This window comes from Peromyscus leucopus, chromosome 18 (assembly GCF_004664715.2).
Source record: "Peromyscus leucopus breed LL Stock chromosome 18, UCI_PerLeu_2.1, whole genome shotgun sequence".
Classification (NCBI taxonomy): Eukaryota; Metazoa; Chordata; class Mammalia; order Rodentia; family Cricetidae; genus Peromyscus; species Peromyscus leucopus.
In genome coordinates this window covers 33,393,961-33,408,943 of record NC_051078.1, presented here as the reverse complement: position 1 = coordinate 33,408,943, position 14,983 = coordinate 33,393,961, and the positions used below count along the sequence as shown (strand labels likewise).

At 42.8% G+C, this 14,983-nt stretch overlaps 1 protein-coding gene across 1 annotated transcript in view; it reads right to left on the bottom strand.

The window, feature by feature from the left end:
- Positions 1-1,004: 1,004 nt before the first annotated feature.
- Plekhg7 (pleckstrin homology and RhoGEF domain containing G7) overlaps positions 1,005-14,983 on the bottom strand; it is a 33,449-nt gene continuing 19,470 nt past the window's right edge. The window contains 11 exon segments of the mRNA XM_037211916.1: positions 1,005-1,080; positions 2,328-2,397; positions 4,017-4,110; positions 4,452-4,517; positions 4,519-4,570; positions 6,494-6,548; positions 6,551-6,668; positions 10,765-10,786; positions 10,788-10,917; positions 12,247-12,376; positions 14,575-14,670. Coding sequence (XP_037067811.1) covers positions 1,005-1,080; positions 2,328-2,397; positions 4,017-4,110; positions 4,452-4,517; positions 4,519-4,570; positions 6,494-6,548; positions 6,551-6,668; positions 10,765-10,786; positions 10,788-10,917; positions 12,247-12,376; positions 14,575-14,670 — 909 coding nt within the window.

The window sequence follows — 14,983 nt, the reverse complement described above, 5'->3', positions numbered from 1 at the left end:
CCTGCAACCAAATTTGACAAATGTGTAGTTTCTACTCTGTAAATCACAAAAGGCACCATGCCTGAAATTGAAATTTGTGGACTTTCATTGGTATATTCTGACCCTAAGACTCACTTCCTTGAATGAAATTAACAGTATATTCCTTCACAATAAATATATTAGTTCAAGTTGTTTTTCTTGGTAAGTCTAGTGAAGTTTTCAATCCTGTCAGGTGCAGGAAATGACTGCAGTATTAACACCTGTATGCCGCTCAAATCCAGAAGATCATTTCCTGACAAACACTGTTCTTGACAGAATGAAGTTAAGACAACATTACCTCACTGTTTCACCTTTCAGGGGAAATTGCTAACTGATAAATGGAAAACAAATGCTTATTTTCTTTCTTAAAACAGTTTAGTTTTCCCTTGGAGGTCTCTGCTTCCGAGTTAGAACATTATAAATATACCTAAGGCAATTCAACTGACTTGGAGAATAGGAATTTTACAACTGATACTAAAACATAGATATTTGTTTCTTGAAACCTTGCATCAAACATTCCCTTTGTGTTTGAGGTAGGGCTACAAAGTAAGAGATTTACAAGTGATGTCCAAGAACTGGTATGTTAATTAATGTACCTCTACAGAGTAAGATGCTGGAATCTGTCCTGGACAGTGTGGGTGTGTTTCCTTCTGATACTTCACTTACCATTCACCCTTCGTACATCCAAGTACCATTCTTCACTCAGGCCTCAGGCTAAACCAGAGGAAGCTTTATAAGACAGTCTGGATAGCAATGTACATTTGTCCAGAGACTATGCAGGGTTCTAACTTGTTGCAATCATTATTCCTCTAGACTTAGGACTCTCCTGCCTCAAACTCTCAAGTTGTAGAGAGTGTTTTTTTTTTCTTGTCATCACTAGATAGATAAGTGTTAGAAAAAAAAGTTTGAATGAACAAATACCTTAATGCCTAATCTGTAAAAACTTATTTTCGGTACCTAAATTTGAGCGGATTCTGAAGGTGATGCTAAGAGGAAGCTTCTCTGGCTTTCTGACTCTTGGTAAAGCCGGTGATGCCGCTATTGCATGTGCCTTCATGTTTCCTGTGGGGAAGGGGGGAAAATGTATAGACACAGATTTGAATTGTAACTGACATGGCTCACATACTTATTAATAGTACTTTGTTGGTTGTACTTGATGGTTTCCTTTTCGATATCTACTATAAACACTGATCAGATAGGAAATTTCAAACGGAGTAAACTAGTTTGACGTGCAAGTTGGATAGACAGACTTGGGAATAGGATAGGAGAAGCTGCAGCATTCAGAAATGAGCAATTAGAAAAGCTAGTACTGAGAACATAAATCACTAGAAAGCTGAATTTCTTGGATGCCAATGAAATAGTAGTTTGTTAATTAATGCTGTAATTTTAAAACGCTCTGGTGTGGATGAAATTGCAGATTGAATTCTTAGGAATAATGCAAGGTAGGAATGGTAGGGCACGTCTTTAATTTTAGCACGTGGGAGTCTTAGGCTAGAGGATCATGAGTTTGATGCCAGTTTCCAGTCACTTGGGCCACATGGCGAGACTAAGTCTCAAAAACCGATAATGATGATGATGATGATGATGATGATGATGATGATGATAATAATAATAATGCACTTATTATCTGGCCATATTGTTGCCTTGATGGGAAACTTAACAAGACAGACAATGACAGGAACCTTCGGAAGATAGGGTCAGGTGAGTGCTCCCTTCTCCACAGCTGTAGAAACAATGGTCTAACTGCTGGCGTAGCTCCTGACCACCTTGGAGCCTCCCATGAGCTGATTGCACTTTATTTTCACTTAAGAACTGAGTGGCCTTTAAAAGTGAGTTATGTGATCCAAAGCATTTATTTCCCTTAGGAAAGAAACTGAGGAACTGAGTCGGCTGTTATGTGGCAGGAGAAAGAGCCTATGTGCTCTGCAAGTGAGGTTTCTGAGCAGGAGATGGACTGGATGTCTTCCCCTGCTCCTCCCAGGGGAAGACATTGAGGAGGAAATGCACAAAAAAGCCCCCGTTCACAGCCTTTATACAGGGGGAGGAGCTCAGTTCTACCTCAGCTTGGTATGTCATGCTTTGTTCAAGCCCATGGAGGCCTGCCCCTTTCTGACTGAAGTCCAGGAGGAGTGAATGAATGGGGAGAGGGGTGGAAGGGAGTCAGGGGAAGGAGCAGGAGGAGAGAAGGGAGGGAAAATGGTGGTAGGTATGTAAAATAAAGGAAAAAGTAATCAAAAACTTGCCAAATGAAGATACATGCTCTGATGTTTTCCACTTGAGCTGTGATTTAAAAAAAAAAACAAAAAAACGCTGCTATACACTGTCGATATCTGTTCTCACATTCACATCATACAAAAAAAGAGTTTCTCGGCCCAGACACTAGGAAAAGATATTACAAAGACTGGCAGATAGATCATTTACTATGAACTCCAAGCCCTTTCTTACTACAAGATTCTGGGGGTTCCCTTTTATTTGGGTCTGTTTTGTTTTGAGAGTGGGATGTCACATAGGATGCATAAGGGTCATCCTTTAATTTGGTATTTGTTTTAATGAGAGTAATACTTGATAAGTCAATTCAGCTGCACTCAGGGTCTGTAAATGGTCTCCTAGAACAAGCTAAGCATGATCAGGTGAATTTCCTTTTTTTGTGTATAAATTTATACAGTAGAAAGATGGTTATGTTCTGAAAGTTAGGAAAACTAACTTCTGGGGATGAGAAAAAATGTGTTTATTTGGTTACAATATTACTTTTCTAAGACAGAAAGAAATTTGGAATCACAATCTTAAGTCTCAGGGTTGAGCCAGAACTCTGCTGTTGACCTGAAAGGTGACTTGTAAAGCCTCCCTGAATCTAGGTTCTTCACCTGCGATGATTGTAAATGTAACATCTCTGTATTCCTGGCAGGAAAGAGACAGGTATGGAAACATCTCTGTCCTCTGTATTGACAGCGGTCAGGTACTGACACTGACTAACCTCTTGTGCTGTCTATCCTCCAAATACACCAGACCTTCAGTGCATGTATTGAAGAAGCAATTACTTCCAGAACCTTCTCACAGGAGCTCATAAATAGGCACCATTGTATCCCTGAAGGCTTCACTAGTTGGTGCCAAATCAAGATTTTGTACAGAAATGAATAAATAGAAAATATGTGTATTTCTGACAGATGGCCCTCTCTATCAAACTGCTTATGGGACACAGACTCCGTATCCATACTTCTTTCAAGTGTTTATGCTTTTATGAAATTACTCATTCCTCACAACAAAGAGGGAGACCAAAGAAGGGAAGGGCCCTGTGATTGGCACAGGTTAGACCAGCAGAGAGGCTGAGGTGTGAGTGAACGGGGCCGGCAACCGTGCGTTCCTGTTCCAGGCACTCTGCTAAGAGTCTGTTCTGCCGAGCATCTCCATCTGTGTTCCTCATCTTCCGTCTTCTTTCTTGTCTTTTGACCAACCCCATGCTTTGTATTTCCAAAGCTCACCTCTACCCCACGTTCAAGCCTAAAGCCTTTGCTAGGCATTCTAAAGAACTCATGAAGTTAGTTACACTCTAGTGTGATAATTAGGACAAACTTCCCAACCAGAGGCAATGGATCACATAGTCATTATTTTATATTTGTCAGAGGTTTCTAATAAGTCCAATGTGTGGTGTTTAAAGAGTCCTCAACTAACACTTGGTAGCTTGATTGCCTCTGTCACCGGGGGAGGAAAATGATGCACATTGACTGCATGTCAGAGCTTGAGGTGAGTTCTCCATGGATGTCATTCTCTTTCGGCAGTGATTTAACAAATGAAATATAACGATCTTGCTTTACAGAGACAAAGTGGAGTACACACAGCTACAACGAGACATCTTTTCAAGCTGGACTTTGTCTGATTCACGCCTTTCATCACCTTGGAACAAGGTGTAGATACAGTTTCTCTTGCATACCAGCCTCCAGCCATTGAATAAGCTATAAAATGGCAAAGATGTTGCGTTTTACAATGAACCATTTATTTACCTATAAGTGTTAGTTTTCCTTCATAGAGAAGGTGCCTGTTGGTTGGTGACAAGAGGTTTTCTGTCAGATGTTCTTTGAAAACATGCTTCAACCCCTAACAAAACAAGGGAGGAAATCAAAGAGATTGTTAATAAATGAAAATGAACATGTCCAAGGAGGTGGGCCAGTGAACTTCACCTAGGAGTTTAAGATACTTGGATATCCTGGCAGGTGGACATGGAATGGCACAGAATGGGAACCTCTCAGGTCTCTCCCAAGAATGGCGTGATGACATCACCGTCCCTACATCTAATACTGCATGGATGAAGACTTCACCTTGGATGAGTTAAATTAAACTGTTCTTCAAGTGGACAGCTGAGGACTTCCAAAGACTATTCTTACCTGAATACCAGGCATCAGAACAGGGACAGGAGTTCTAAGTGACCCTTCTTGTACCTCTGGAATGAAAATCTTTTTTTCTCTTTCCCAAAGTGGAGGCCATACTGTAATCTGTGATCTGTAGTAGATGTCTACATTCTTGGAAGTGGTCAGGCCACTTCACTTTTCTTTCAAGAGCCCCTGAAAGACAGTGCATTTCCAGCTATTTTTAAATACATACAGTGTTGGCGCATAAAGTCTCTACGTGTGCACAGCCATTATTTAGAAGCACTGCTTGCCCCTAGAGACAACCCACAATTTAGGTTCCTTAGCATATTCTTTTTTTTTTTTTTTTTTTTTTTTTTTTTGGTTTTTCGAGACAGGGTTTCTCTGTGTAGCTTTGCGCCTTTCCTGGAGCTCACTTGGTAGCCCAGGCTGGCCTCGAACTCACTGAGATCTGCCTGGCTCTGCCTCCCAGTGCTGGGATTAAAGGCGTGGGCCACCAACGCCCGGCTGTTGCTTGCATTTCTTAGGAAACTAAAGTAAAGACAGCTGCTCCTGGAGAAAAGCAATACCAAAAAACCTTTATTGATATCTTTATATACCACATCACAAACAGCCTGAGCTGGTTAAAAACAACAACAATGGACTAAGAGAGACAAACAGCATTCTTTATTAGCCTTGAAGACTCATTATTCTCTTTATGACAGAGTGCTCTTTTTTGGAAAGAACTCAAAACTTTGCATTTATTTTCCAAAACTTCTAACAGAAGGTTGCTTAGAGGTTTGATTCTGGAAAATATAGGAGTAAGCCATCGATCCATAGAATCCCAAGGGCAATGGAAGCCTTCAGAATTAGTCATCTTTAAGACCACAGACTATACTAGGCTACCTACAGCTTACCCTTCAACAATGAGAATCTTTCATGAGAAATATCCAAAGAACTTGCTTTTGTCTGCCTTTCAAACATAACCAAGTGCACAATAATGACATTATTGTATTTCTAAAAGTTTAATTGAATTTGTTGTTTATTAAAATGATAAAGTCAATTCCAAGTCCTTAGATCATCTTGAAATTTGAATTAGAGATTGGAAAAGAGAAAAAAATCCACTAAGTGGTCATTTTATTTTTAAGTTTGCAAAGGAATATAAATGGTATCGTTTCTGTCCTACTGATAGTTATCAAGTTGTTTCCTTTTGATGTGCAATAAGGCATGTTGCTTTGTGGGTCTAAATCATCAACTTCTTGAGTTTAAATTATGTAGAGATACATAAATAAGCTGTTCATCATAGGGCGCGCTCAGTGCCTGTCCCCAGTTTTAATCCTAAAGCTTGTAGTTGGCATTCTTTTTACATTGACCCTTGATCCTAGAGATTGTTTTCAAAAGTGAATGGCAGTTTGTCATCTGAATATACTGTAGTGGTATTTACTCTCATTTGCTTTCTATGGTCAGTGGGCACTGATGTTAAGACAGAGTGCCTTCCGTCCCATTACAGGTCCATTTTCCTCCATGAACTCACCTGTGAAAGAAAGCCTTGGAGATGGAGCTGGGTCCTGTAGGAACTTGGTGCAAGTGTTTCTTCCGATTGCCAAGATGTGATTAGAGCCCATTATGATGTTTGATTTATTGTTGTGGGAGAATCTTTTTGTACACTGTGAAGATGTGTCTCTGCTAAGGTACCTTCTGATTGGTTTAATAAAGACTGAATGGCCAGTAGCTAGGCAGGAGAGGGTAGGTGAGACTTCTGGGCAGAGATAGGAACTCGGGGAAGAATCCAAGGCACATGAGATTCACCAGTGAGAAGTGGAGGGAATCGGACATACATTTGAAGGAGAGGAAATGAGCCACTGACAGAATGCAGATTAATATAAATGGGCTAATTTAAGTTATAAGAGCTAGTTGGGAGCAAGCCTAAGTTAAGGCCAAACCTTCATAATTAATAAAAAGTCTCCATTTCATTATTCAGGAGCTGATGATCCAAAGGACTACAATTTATAATGCACTTAACCTTGAATCATGACCTCACATCATTGGAATTACTTTCTGGGATAGAAAGCCACGTGGGTTCCAGGAACCACAGAGCACCTTGACATTCTTTCAAGTTCACATGTCACAGGGACTTCCCAATTGACTTCTTCACCTTTTCCTTAATGGAGTAGATCACGATCTCAGTGGGTCTGTACTCCTTTTCCAGAGATTGCCCAGCAACCAGGGGTATCCGGTAAGCCTGTCATATGGAGCCATTAGCAGCTCAGGCAGATAAAGCCCTCTGAATTGATTGTTCTGTTCACACCACTGGGAAAGGCAAAAGAGGTGCATGAGAACATCATCTCTCCTGCAGAGGCACAGAGAAGCCTAGTCAAGCCTATACCTGCTCTGTAATCCAGGGTGACCTGGAATTTCTCTAGACCAAACTGACTTTGAATTTAGGACAACCTCAGCTCTACTTCCAGAGATTCCAGAGTTTACCACCACACCAGGCCAGGAGAGGAGGGTCTTCAAATTTAATAGGGTGCACCTATGAGCTTGCTGAGAAAATTTCTAAGCCATGGACTCACTTTTTATGTCTGTCTGTCTATCTATCTATCTATCTATCCATCCCTATCATCTATCTATTATCCCTACCTACCTACCTACCTACCTACCTACCTACCTACCTACCTACCTATCTATCTATTGAGAGGAAGGTTTCACTGCATAGCCCAGGCTAGCTTTGAACTGTCTATGTAGCCCTAGGATCATCACCGAGATCTTCCTGCCTTGGGCTTCTGAGTGTTGGTGTTACAGGAGTGAGTTACTGTACCTGTCTAGCCTTTGATTTTGAAAATTACATAATGTTGAATTCAGAGTTTTGAATTGGGTCCTTGGGTGTGATCCAGAAGCACTGATGCTTTAAAGGTAAAGAAAGAATGTTCTTCAGCTGCTCTGCCTTCATGGATGAGGAGACACTCACCAGCACTACCTCTGATAACACCTTTCAGTCCCCATAAAGGGGGACATCAAATCAAGACTTAGATGCACAACAGAAAATTCTGTAAATCCCCCAAAGGTATTCTTTATGTGTGGTAGTAATGTGACTTATTAATATACAGGTGCCAGCCTTGTGTTGTTTCTAGCCAGCTTTCCTTAAATTATCCCATCTAGCTTTTGCCTGTGGGCTTTTACCTTTTTCTATTTCTGTATACCTGTCATTATCTCTTACTCTGTGGCTTGCTGTGTTGCTGGGTGGCTGGCCCCTAATGTCCTCTTTTTCCAGATTTCTTCTATATATTCTCTCTGCCTGCCAGCCCTGCCTATCCCTTCCCCTGCCTTGCTATTGGCCGTTCAGTTCTTTATTAGACCGTCAGGTGTTTTAGACAGGCACAGTAACACAGCTTCACAGAGTTAAACAAACGCAACATAAGCAAAAGTATCACATTAAAATGTTCTACAACAGCCTTGTTTCCCCTTTACTCCGAGAGTTCCATTTGCCTCTGTTTACTCCTTGGTCCACAGGAGGTTTCTGGTTCCGCCAGCTTTGTTCCCACCCTTCCTGTGATGCACTGTTAGGAGAGGTGAGAACTGGGGTTCCACAGTGAGAAAGGCAAGAGAAGAAAGTCTGCTGCACGGATCAAGTCCTCACTGGGGAGAAGGAGGCTGACGATAAAAAGGGAAAGGACAAGGAGAGCAAAGGAGAGTGAAAGTCCAGGCCAAAAGGAACACCTTCCCTTCTCTGGACCTCGGGTTCTCCTGTGACTTGGTAGAAGGTGCTAGAAGATCTCACATTGCCTCTCCGCATGGCTGTGCTGCTCACTGCCGTTGAAAAGGATGAAGAAGGAGCGAGGGCTGGGGAGACTGGAGGGACAGCGGGTGGAGAGTGGAGCTGTGGCTTTAGAGGCTGGTTTTGGGGTGACTCCTCAGCGGCATGCTGGTGCTACCTCTACATCTACAGGCAGGTGAGGCGTTCCAGTAACTTATTTCCACCAGCATCTTGAGATTCCTTCGAAATACACAGGCCAGAGTCAGGACCCAAACTGTCGTTTGCCAAGGGAAGCTCCAACTTCCAACATTCCTTGGTAGTCAGAACATATGTGGAAACACTCATTTCACTTAGTTACAACCTGCAAGAAAACGGTTGGGATGAAGATTCAAACAGGTCCCAGAAACTTTTGGTGTTTTGGAAAGCCTCAGAACAGAGCCAATAAAACTGGCCGACAATTAGGGAGCAGAGTGGCATGGTTTTTCTTTTGGCTCTCTGTTGGCTTTATTTCTTAGTTCCAATAGGGAAATCAAAGAACATCTCTGTCAAGAAAGATTAGACACCAAAGACCTTTGCATTGGTGGAACTGGATCAGTGGAGACTATTTTTATTTTATAATAAATATCCAGTGTTAGGGGAACAGTGAACAGTTTTTTAAAAGTTTAAAAAAGAGAAACAAAAATATTTCTATAACAAATTTGTCTTACTGGGACACAGCATTGGGGTGGGGAAACCAGTCTGTGGGAAAACTTGGGAAATTTACTTAACCCTTTTCTACCATTATTGCCAAATGTAGACAATAGTAATGGTCTAATTAGATTGGTGAGAGGCTTTAATGGGGCAGTCCGTATGTTTATGTCCCTGTGGTGAGCCGATAAAACCACAAGTGAAGCCGGGCGGTGGTGGCGCACACCTTTAATCCCAGCACTCGGGAGGCAGAGCCAGGCGGATCTCTGTGAGTTCGAGGCCAGCCTGGGCTACCAAGTGAGTTCCAGGAAAGGTGCAAAGCTACACAGAGAAACCCTGTCTCGAAAAACAAACAAACAAACAAACAAAAAAAAACCCATAAGTGAACGGGTATTATTGGCATGAGCACAGACAGCCATGCTAAGGAGCCCAGTGCCTCAGACTCATGGAAATGGCCACGTCTTCCCATGGTCTAAATACTGGTGTATAGGAATGGCTGACCATTAATTAAAACTGGCATTAGCAGAAACTATCAAGCACAGCTTCCTCCTGGATAGCTGCAATCTAAGACTGCCCCCCTACTGAGATTAGCTAGCCTGCCTCCTCCACTTGCTGAATTTCTGGAGGCTGCTGATGGGTGACAGCGTTCCTGTAGGTGTGTCTGTCCTTTCTTCATCCCCCGCCCTCCCTCACCACAGCTGAATCAGTCCCTAAACCATGCAAACACTAGTGCCTGTGATGTCTCAGACACTTAGCATCATTAGCACTCCAGATCCCTAAACTCTGGGGTTTCCAGCTACTGCCAGTTGAGCTGTCCTAACCGGCATGCTGCGGACGTCCCAGCCCCTTCCTCTGCACTGTTTGAATGGATTCGGAATAGTGGGAAGACTGACTACCATCAGCGTGAGCCGGATTGACATCATAGAGCCCAACTTTACTGCATGGTGGGAAGGCAGACACAGCCCAGTGCATTTGTTCAGTCCAGTTGCAGGCAGGCAGTCTTGCGACTGGCTTAACATTATCTAAGAGCATGTCAGCTTCAGACAGGGCTGAAGTAGAATTCTTCCTGTGCCTCATGTCTTATTGTTACCTAAATTCATCTAAGCTATAAATGAGGAAGCATCAAAGTCCACAGAGCTCCCATGCACACAAAGTGACAGATGCCTGGGATATGGAAAAGTGCCTGGTCCATAGTGAGGGCTCAACACCCAGTCACATTTAGTATGTATGAGGATGCTTTTGTTCCATGCGATGCGGTGGAAAAGGCATTTTCCTTCCAGGCCCTTCAAAGCCTCTTCTTTTTTGTTTCCTGAAGCTAAGAGTTCCCTGGTGATAGAAAATAGTCCTGGGGAGTCAGAGGCAGTGTTAGTTAACCTGCAGTAGAGGTCTTGGTGAGTTAGCTCAGCAAATGGTGCTTGGGGCCAAGCCTGAGGATCTGATATTGATCCGAGGACTGGCATGGTGGACAGAGAGAATGGACTTCCACAAGTTGTCCACTAAGCTGTACCCACGCACATGCTATGGTCTGCCTCCAGCACATACATTTCCATACACATACAGATACATTAATATTATTTGTAAAGCAAAATGGGTTTTTAAAATATGTAAACAGAATTTGGGTTTCCAATCCTTATATTAGAAACATAATTCAAGTCACCAACAAAATTTTCATTTTTATCTTCTTTAAATGAACCCATTTCTACCATAGACAAACCACTGAGCAAGTAAAAACGTTTTAAAATCCTAGCCAAAATTCTTTCATCCCTATATATGAGGAATCCAGGTATTTACCATTACCAGGCAGACAGTGGAGGTTGCATTTATAAGGAAAGCAGAATTACAGTTAAAATAGACTTCAAATTGCTTATTTTGCTACCTGTCCTTAATTTGCATATAATGATTTCCAACATTTGTTAACCCTCAGAGCTTGGGGAAAATATTAAAGCCAATAAGCTGGAGCTGTGCTTTTAGGTAAATGCTGAATTCTTCTCTGCCTCAGGATCTCTAGGTAAAACTCTACAGTCGAGGAATTCAGGCAGTAGACAGGGGGTTCCCCAGAAAGACGGCAGGAGAAGAGATGGAAGCTAACAAGAGCTCTTCCCCTTGTCTGCCCCTTTGCTATCAATGAGATAGGGTGAAAAACACAAAATCTGCCATAACCATGCAGGGGCCTCATGATCATAAGGACTATATGGACTTATGCAAGTAACCTCTACTAGAGACATGCTTCTGAAGAACATGGTATTGGGGCATGGAGACGTGGCTCAGTGGTTATGACTAGGGGCTATTACTACTGAGGACTGGGGTTTGGGTCCCAGCACTCACAGAGCGTCTCACAACCATCTGTAACTCCTGTTCCATGGGATCCAGTGCCCTCTTCTGGCCTCTGTGGGCATGCATGGATGTGGCCCACATACACACATGTAGGCAACACTCACATACATAAAAATAATAAAATGAATAAAAAAATATAATGCTCATATAATAAAAGCAATGCCTCAATCAACTCTTTCTTCCTGCCATGGAAAAAATACTCGGATTAGATGAGATTAGACCATGAAATGGGACAGCGCACTTCTCAGCCTCAGTCTACAGTCCACACGGGAGACTGGGTTCCTCAAGGGAGGGATCTCGCCTAATCGTGTGCTTTGTGCACAGACCATCATCCTTGCATTCAACACTTAGTAAGTGCTCGATAAAGAACACAGTGTTTTGAATGCAGTATAAAAGGAGAATAGACAGGACTGGGTTACAAAGATCATAGCAAAAGCCCTGAGAGAGGAGGTGTTAACAGATATGCAAGAATAAACAGTGTCCATAAACCAGGGCTGCACATTTCCTCTTCCTTCCTCATCCATCCGCAGGAGTGTTGTCAGGTGTTGGTGGATTTGGAAGTTTTATGTCTTTCTGAGAGACTAGCACTTTTTCTAAAAGAACCACGGAATTGGCACACTTGACATGGATTGCTAAGGATGCTGCTTTAAATTAAAATCACGTAAGAAACAGACTTGGAAATCATGTCTCCGCCCATGCAGGGTTGTGTGTTAAAAACCGAAGCCTGTGATGGTTTAGTGTGGCGAGGTTCCTGTGGCCAAACCTGACCACACGAGTCCAATTGCAGGCCCCGCATGGGGAAGGAGAGAACTCACTCCTGCAATTGTCCCCCTCCACACACACATACATGGGGGTGTGGGGTGTGGGCCCTCTGACCCTAAATAAAGGAAAAATGTAATTTTTAAAAGCCTATGGGAGATGCAACAGCTAACAGAATTTGCAGGTTATTTTTGCAAGTGTTGATTGGTAGAGAGAGGTGATTCCTCTATGGGGAGGGGTGGCAGGAACTTAGCAGGAATCTTGGGAACAGAGGAAATCAATGAGCAATGCATTCCCAGATCTGGGGTGGAAAAATTCAGTTGTGCAGTACTGAGGTCCCCCAGGACAATTTACCTTCGTGAGCACGAAACGGAAACTGATCCATGGTGAAGTACCAGAAACACTTAATAGTGAAGAAGTACCGGAAGCATTTATATAATCCTTGATGATGCTGAGACCACTGTTCACAAAACCAAACCTTGCTCTAGGTCAGAGAAGAAAACAAGCCGGTGTTCACTGTGGGGCCAAGAGCCGAAAGTGAGGAGATAAGGTGCAGACATGCCTCTGGGAGATGTTTCTTATTTCAAATTTATTTCCAAGTAAAGGGTTTTTTTTTTTTTTTTTTTTTTTTTGGCTTTTTGAGACAGGGTTTCTATGTGCAGTTTTGCGCCTTTCCTGGATCTCGCCCTGTAGACCAGGCTGGCCTCAAACTCACAGGGATCCGCCTGCCTCTGCCTCCTGAGTGCTGGGATTAAAGGCATGCGCCACCACCGCCCAGCAGATTTTTTTTTTTATTTATTTCCTCTTTAATGTTGATTTTCTTCTAGGCCTTTTTTTTTTTAAAGAAGATTTTTTCTTTTTTTTTCTTTCTTTTTTTATATTTTATTTTATTTTACCATACCATTCAGTTCTACATAACAGCCTCAGATTCCCTTGTTCTCCCCCTTCCTGACCCCCTCCCTTTCCCCCAGCCCACCCCCATTCTCACCTCCTCCAGGGCAAAGCCTCCCCCGAGGACTGAGATCAACCTGGTAGACTCAGTCCAGGCAGGTCCAGTCCCCTCCTCCCAGATTGAGCCAAGCATCCCTGCATAAGTCCAGGTTTCAAACAGCTAACCCATGCAATGAGCCCAGGACCTGGTACCACTGCCTAGATGCCTCCCAAACAGATGAAGCCAACAGATAGCCCGATCCAGTTGGGGGCCCCTCAACCTTTGGTTCATAGTTCATGTGTTTCCATTTGTTTGGCTATTTGTCCCTGTGCTTTATCCAACCTTGGTTTCAACAATTCTCGCTCATATAAACCCTCCTCTTTTCTCGTTAATTAGACTCCCAGCACTCCACCCGGGGCCTAGCCATGGATGTCTGCATCCAGATTCCTCAGTCCTTGGATGGAGTTTCTGGCACAACTATTAGGGTGTTTGGCCATCCCATCACCAGAGTAGGTCAGTCCTGGCTGTCTCTCGACCATTGCCAGCAGTCTTTTGTGGGGGTATCTTTGTGGATTTCTGTGGGCCTCTTTAGCACTTTGTTTCTTCCTTTTCTCATGTGGTCTTCATTTACCATGGTCTCCTATTCCTTGTTCTTCCTCTCTGTTCTTGATCCAGCTGGGATCTCCCGCTCTCTTTTCCTCAACCCTCGCCCTTCATTGCTCCCACTCATGTCCAGGCTGTTCATGTTTGAGATCAGACCTAGGGCCTCATGCATGTCAGGCAAGTAGTCCACCAGTATGCTCAGACCAGATGAAGAAAGGTTTTGGTGTTTTAGTTTTTTGTTTTATTTTGTTTTAAGATGGGTCATGTTGTGTAGATTTGGTTGGTCTCAGACTCCAGATAAATACATCTTACTGCTGCCTCCCCTTCACTTGAGAAGAAAGATATTCATTTGTAATGTATATAAGAAAAGGTCATTCAGTTGAGCTAAACATTTATGAAAGTAATACTGTAGCAGTCTATCTCTCTCTCTGCCTTTTATACAGTTTCATTATGTAACCAAGGCTGTCCTGGAACTCACTCTTTAGCTACAGATCTGACTTCTTCCTGCTTCATCTCCCTGAGTATTGGGAATACAGGCAGAAGTCACCATGCTGGACAAAGGTGCTTTGTGCTTTGAGTGAAGGCAACTTGGATAACTCCACTCTGGTGGAGAGATGACCATGGATGTTCATGTCCCCTCCTGCAGTTCTGAACTGACCGCTAGGTTATGTGACGAGAGAAGAGTATTAAATTGTCACAGGTCTGTGTAGCTGGAGAGCTTCTTCTCCAGGTTCCAACAAGCTCCTGCAATCCAACAGCCCACTTATAAAATAAACACACAGATGCTTATATTATTTAAACTGTTTGGCCTAATGGCTCAGGATTCTTGTTAACTGTTCTTATCTTATCTTAAATTAACCCATTTCTATAAATCTGTACCTTGCCACATGGCTCGTGGCTTACTGGCATTTTCACATGCTGCTTGTCATGGCAGCAGCTGGCAGTGTCTCTCTGACTCAGCCTTCCTGTTCCCAGAATTCTCTTCTCTGCCTGTCCTGCCTATACTTCCAATACTATACTGGCCAATCAGCATTTTATTTATATAGAACAATATCCACAGCAGGTCTGAGCCAAGCAAGGACCTTCACAGGGAGGCTTTCTAATGACTTTCAACACAATCTTGGGGACATCAGCTGACTTTAGCTCACCTGACTTAAGGCCTACAGATTTTTACAGAGCCTCAACAAATCCACATCCAATAGATATTCATAAATTTGCAGCTATTTTAATGTGCTCATTAAAGTCTTTTAAAAACACAATGCAAGCACATTGGTTTGGGTTTTAAATATCGAAGGATGCCCTTTGTAAGAATATTAAACATAAACCTCTGGGTATAATTTTACAAAACAACACAGGAGTCAGTATTCCCAAGTCTTAAGCATCTTATGTAATGTTATTTGTGGCATTTAAGTTTCATAACACACGTTGGAAATGAACTCCTCGGCATGAGGTCGCTGCTGCTTATGTTAGCCCTAACAGGGCGCCTCTCGCTAACATTCCCTCCAAATGGGCCTTCTGTGCTTCCCAGTGCCAGAGAAACCCCAAAGGTTCTTGTCT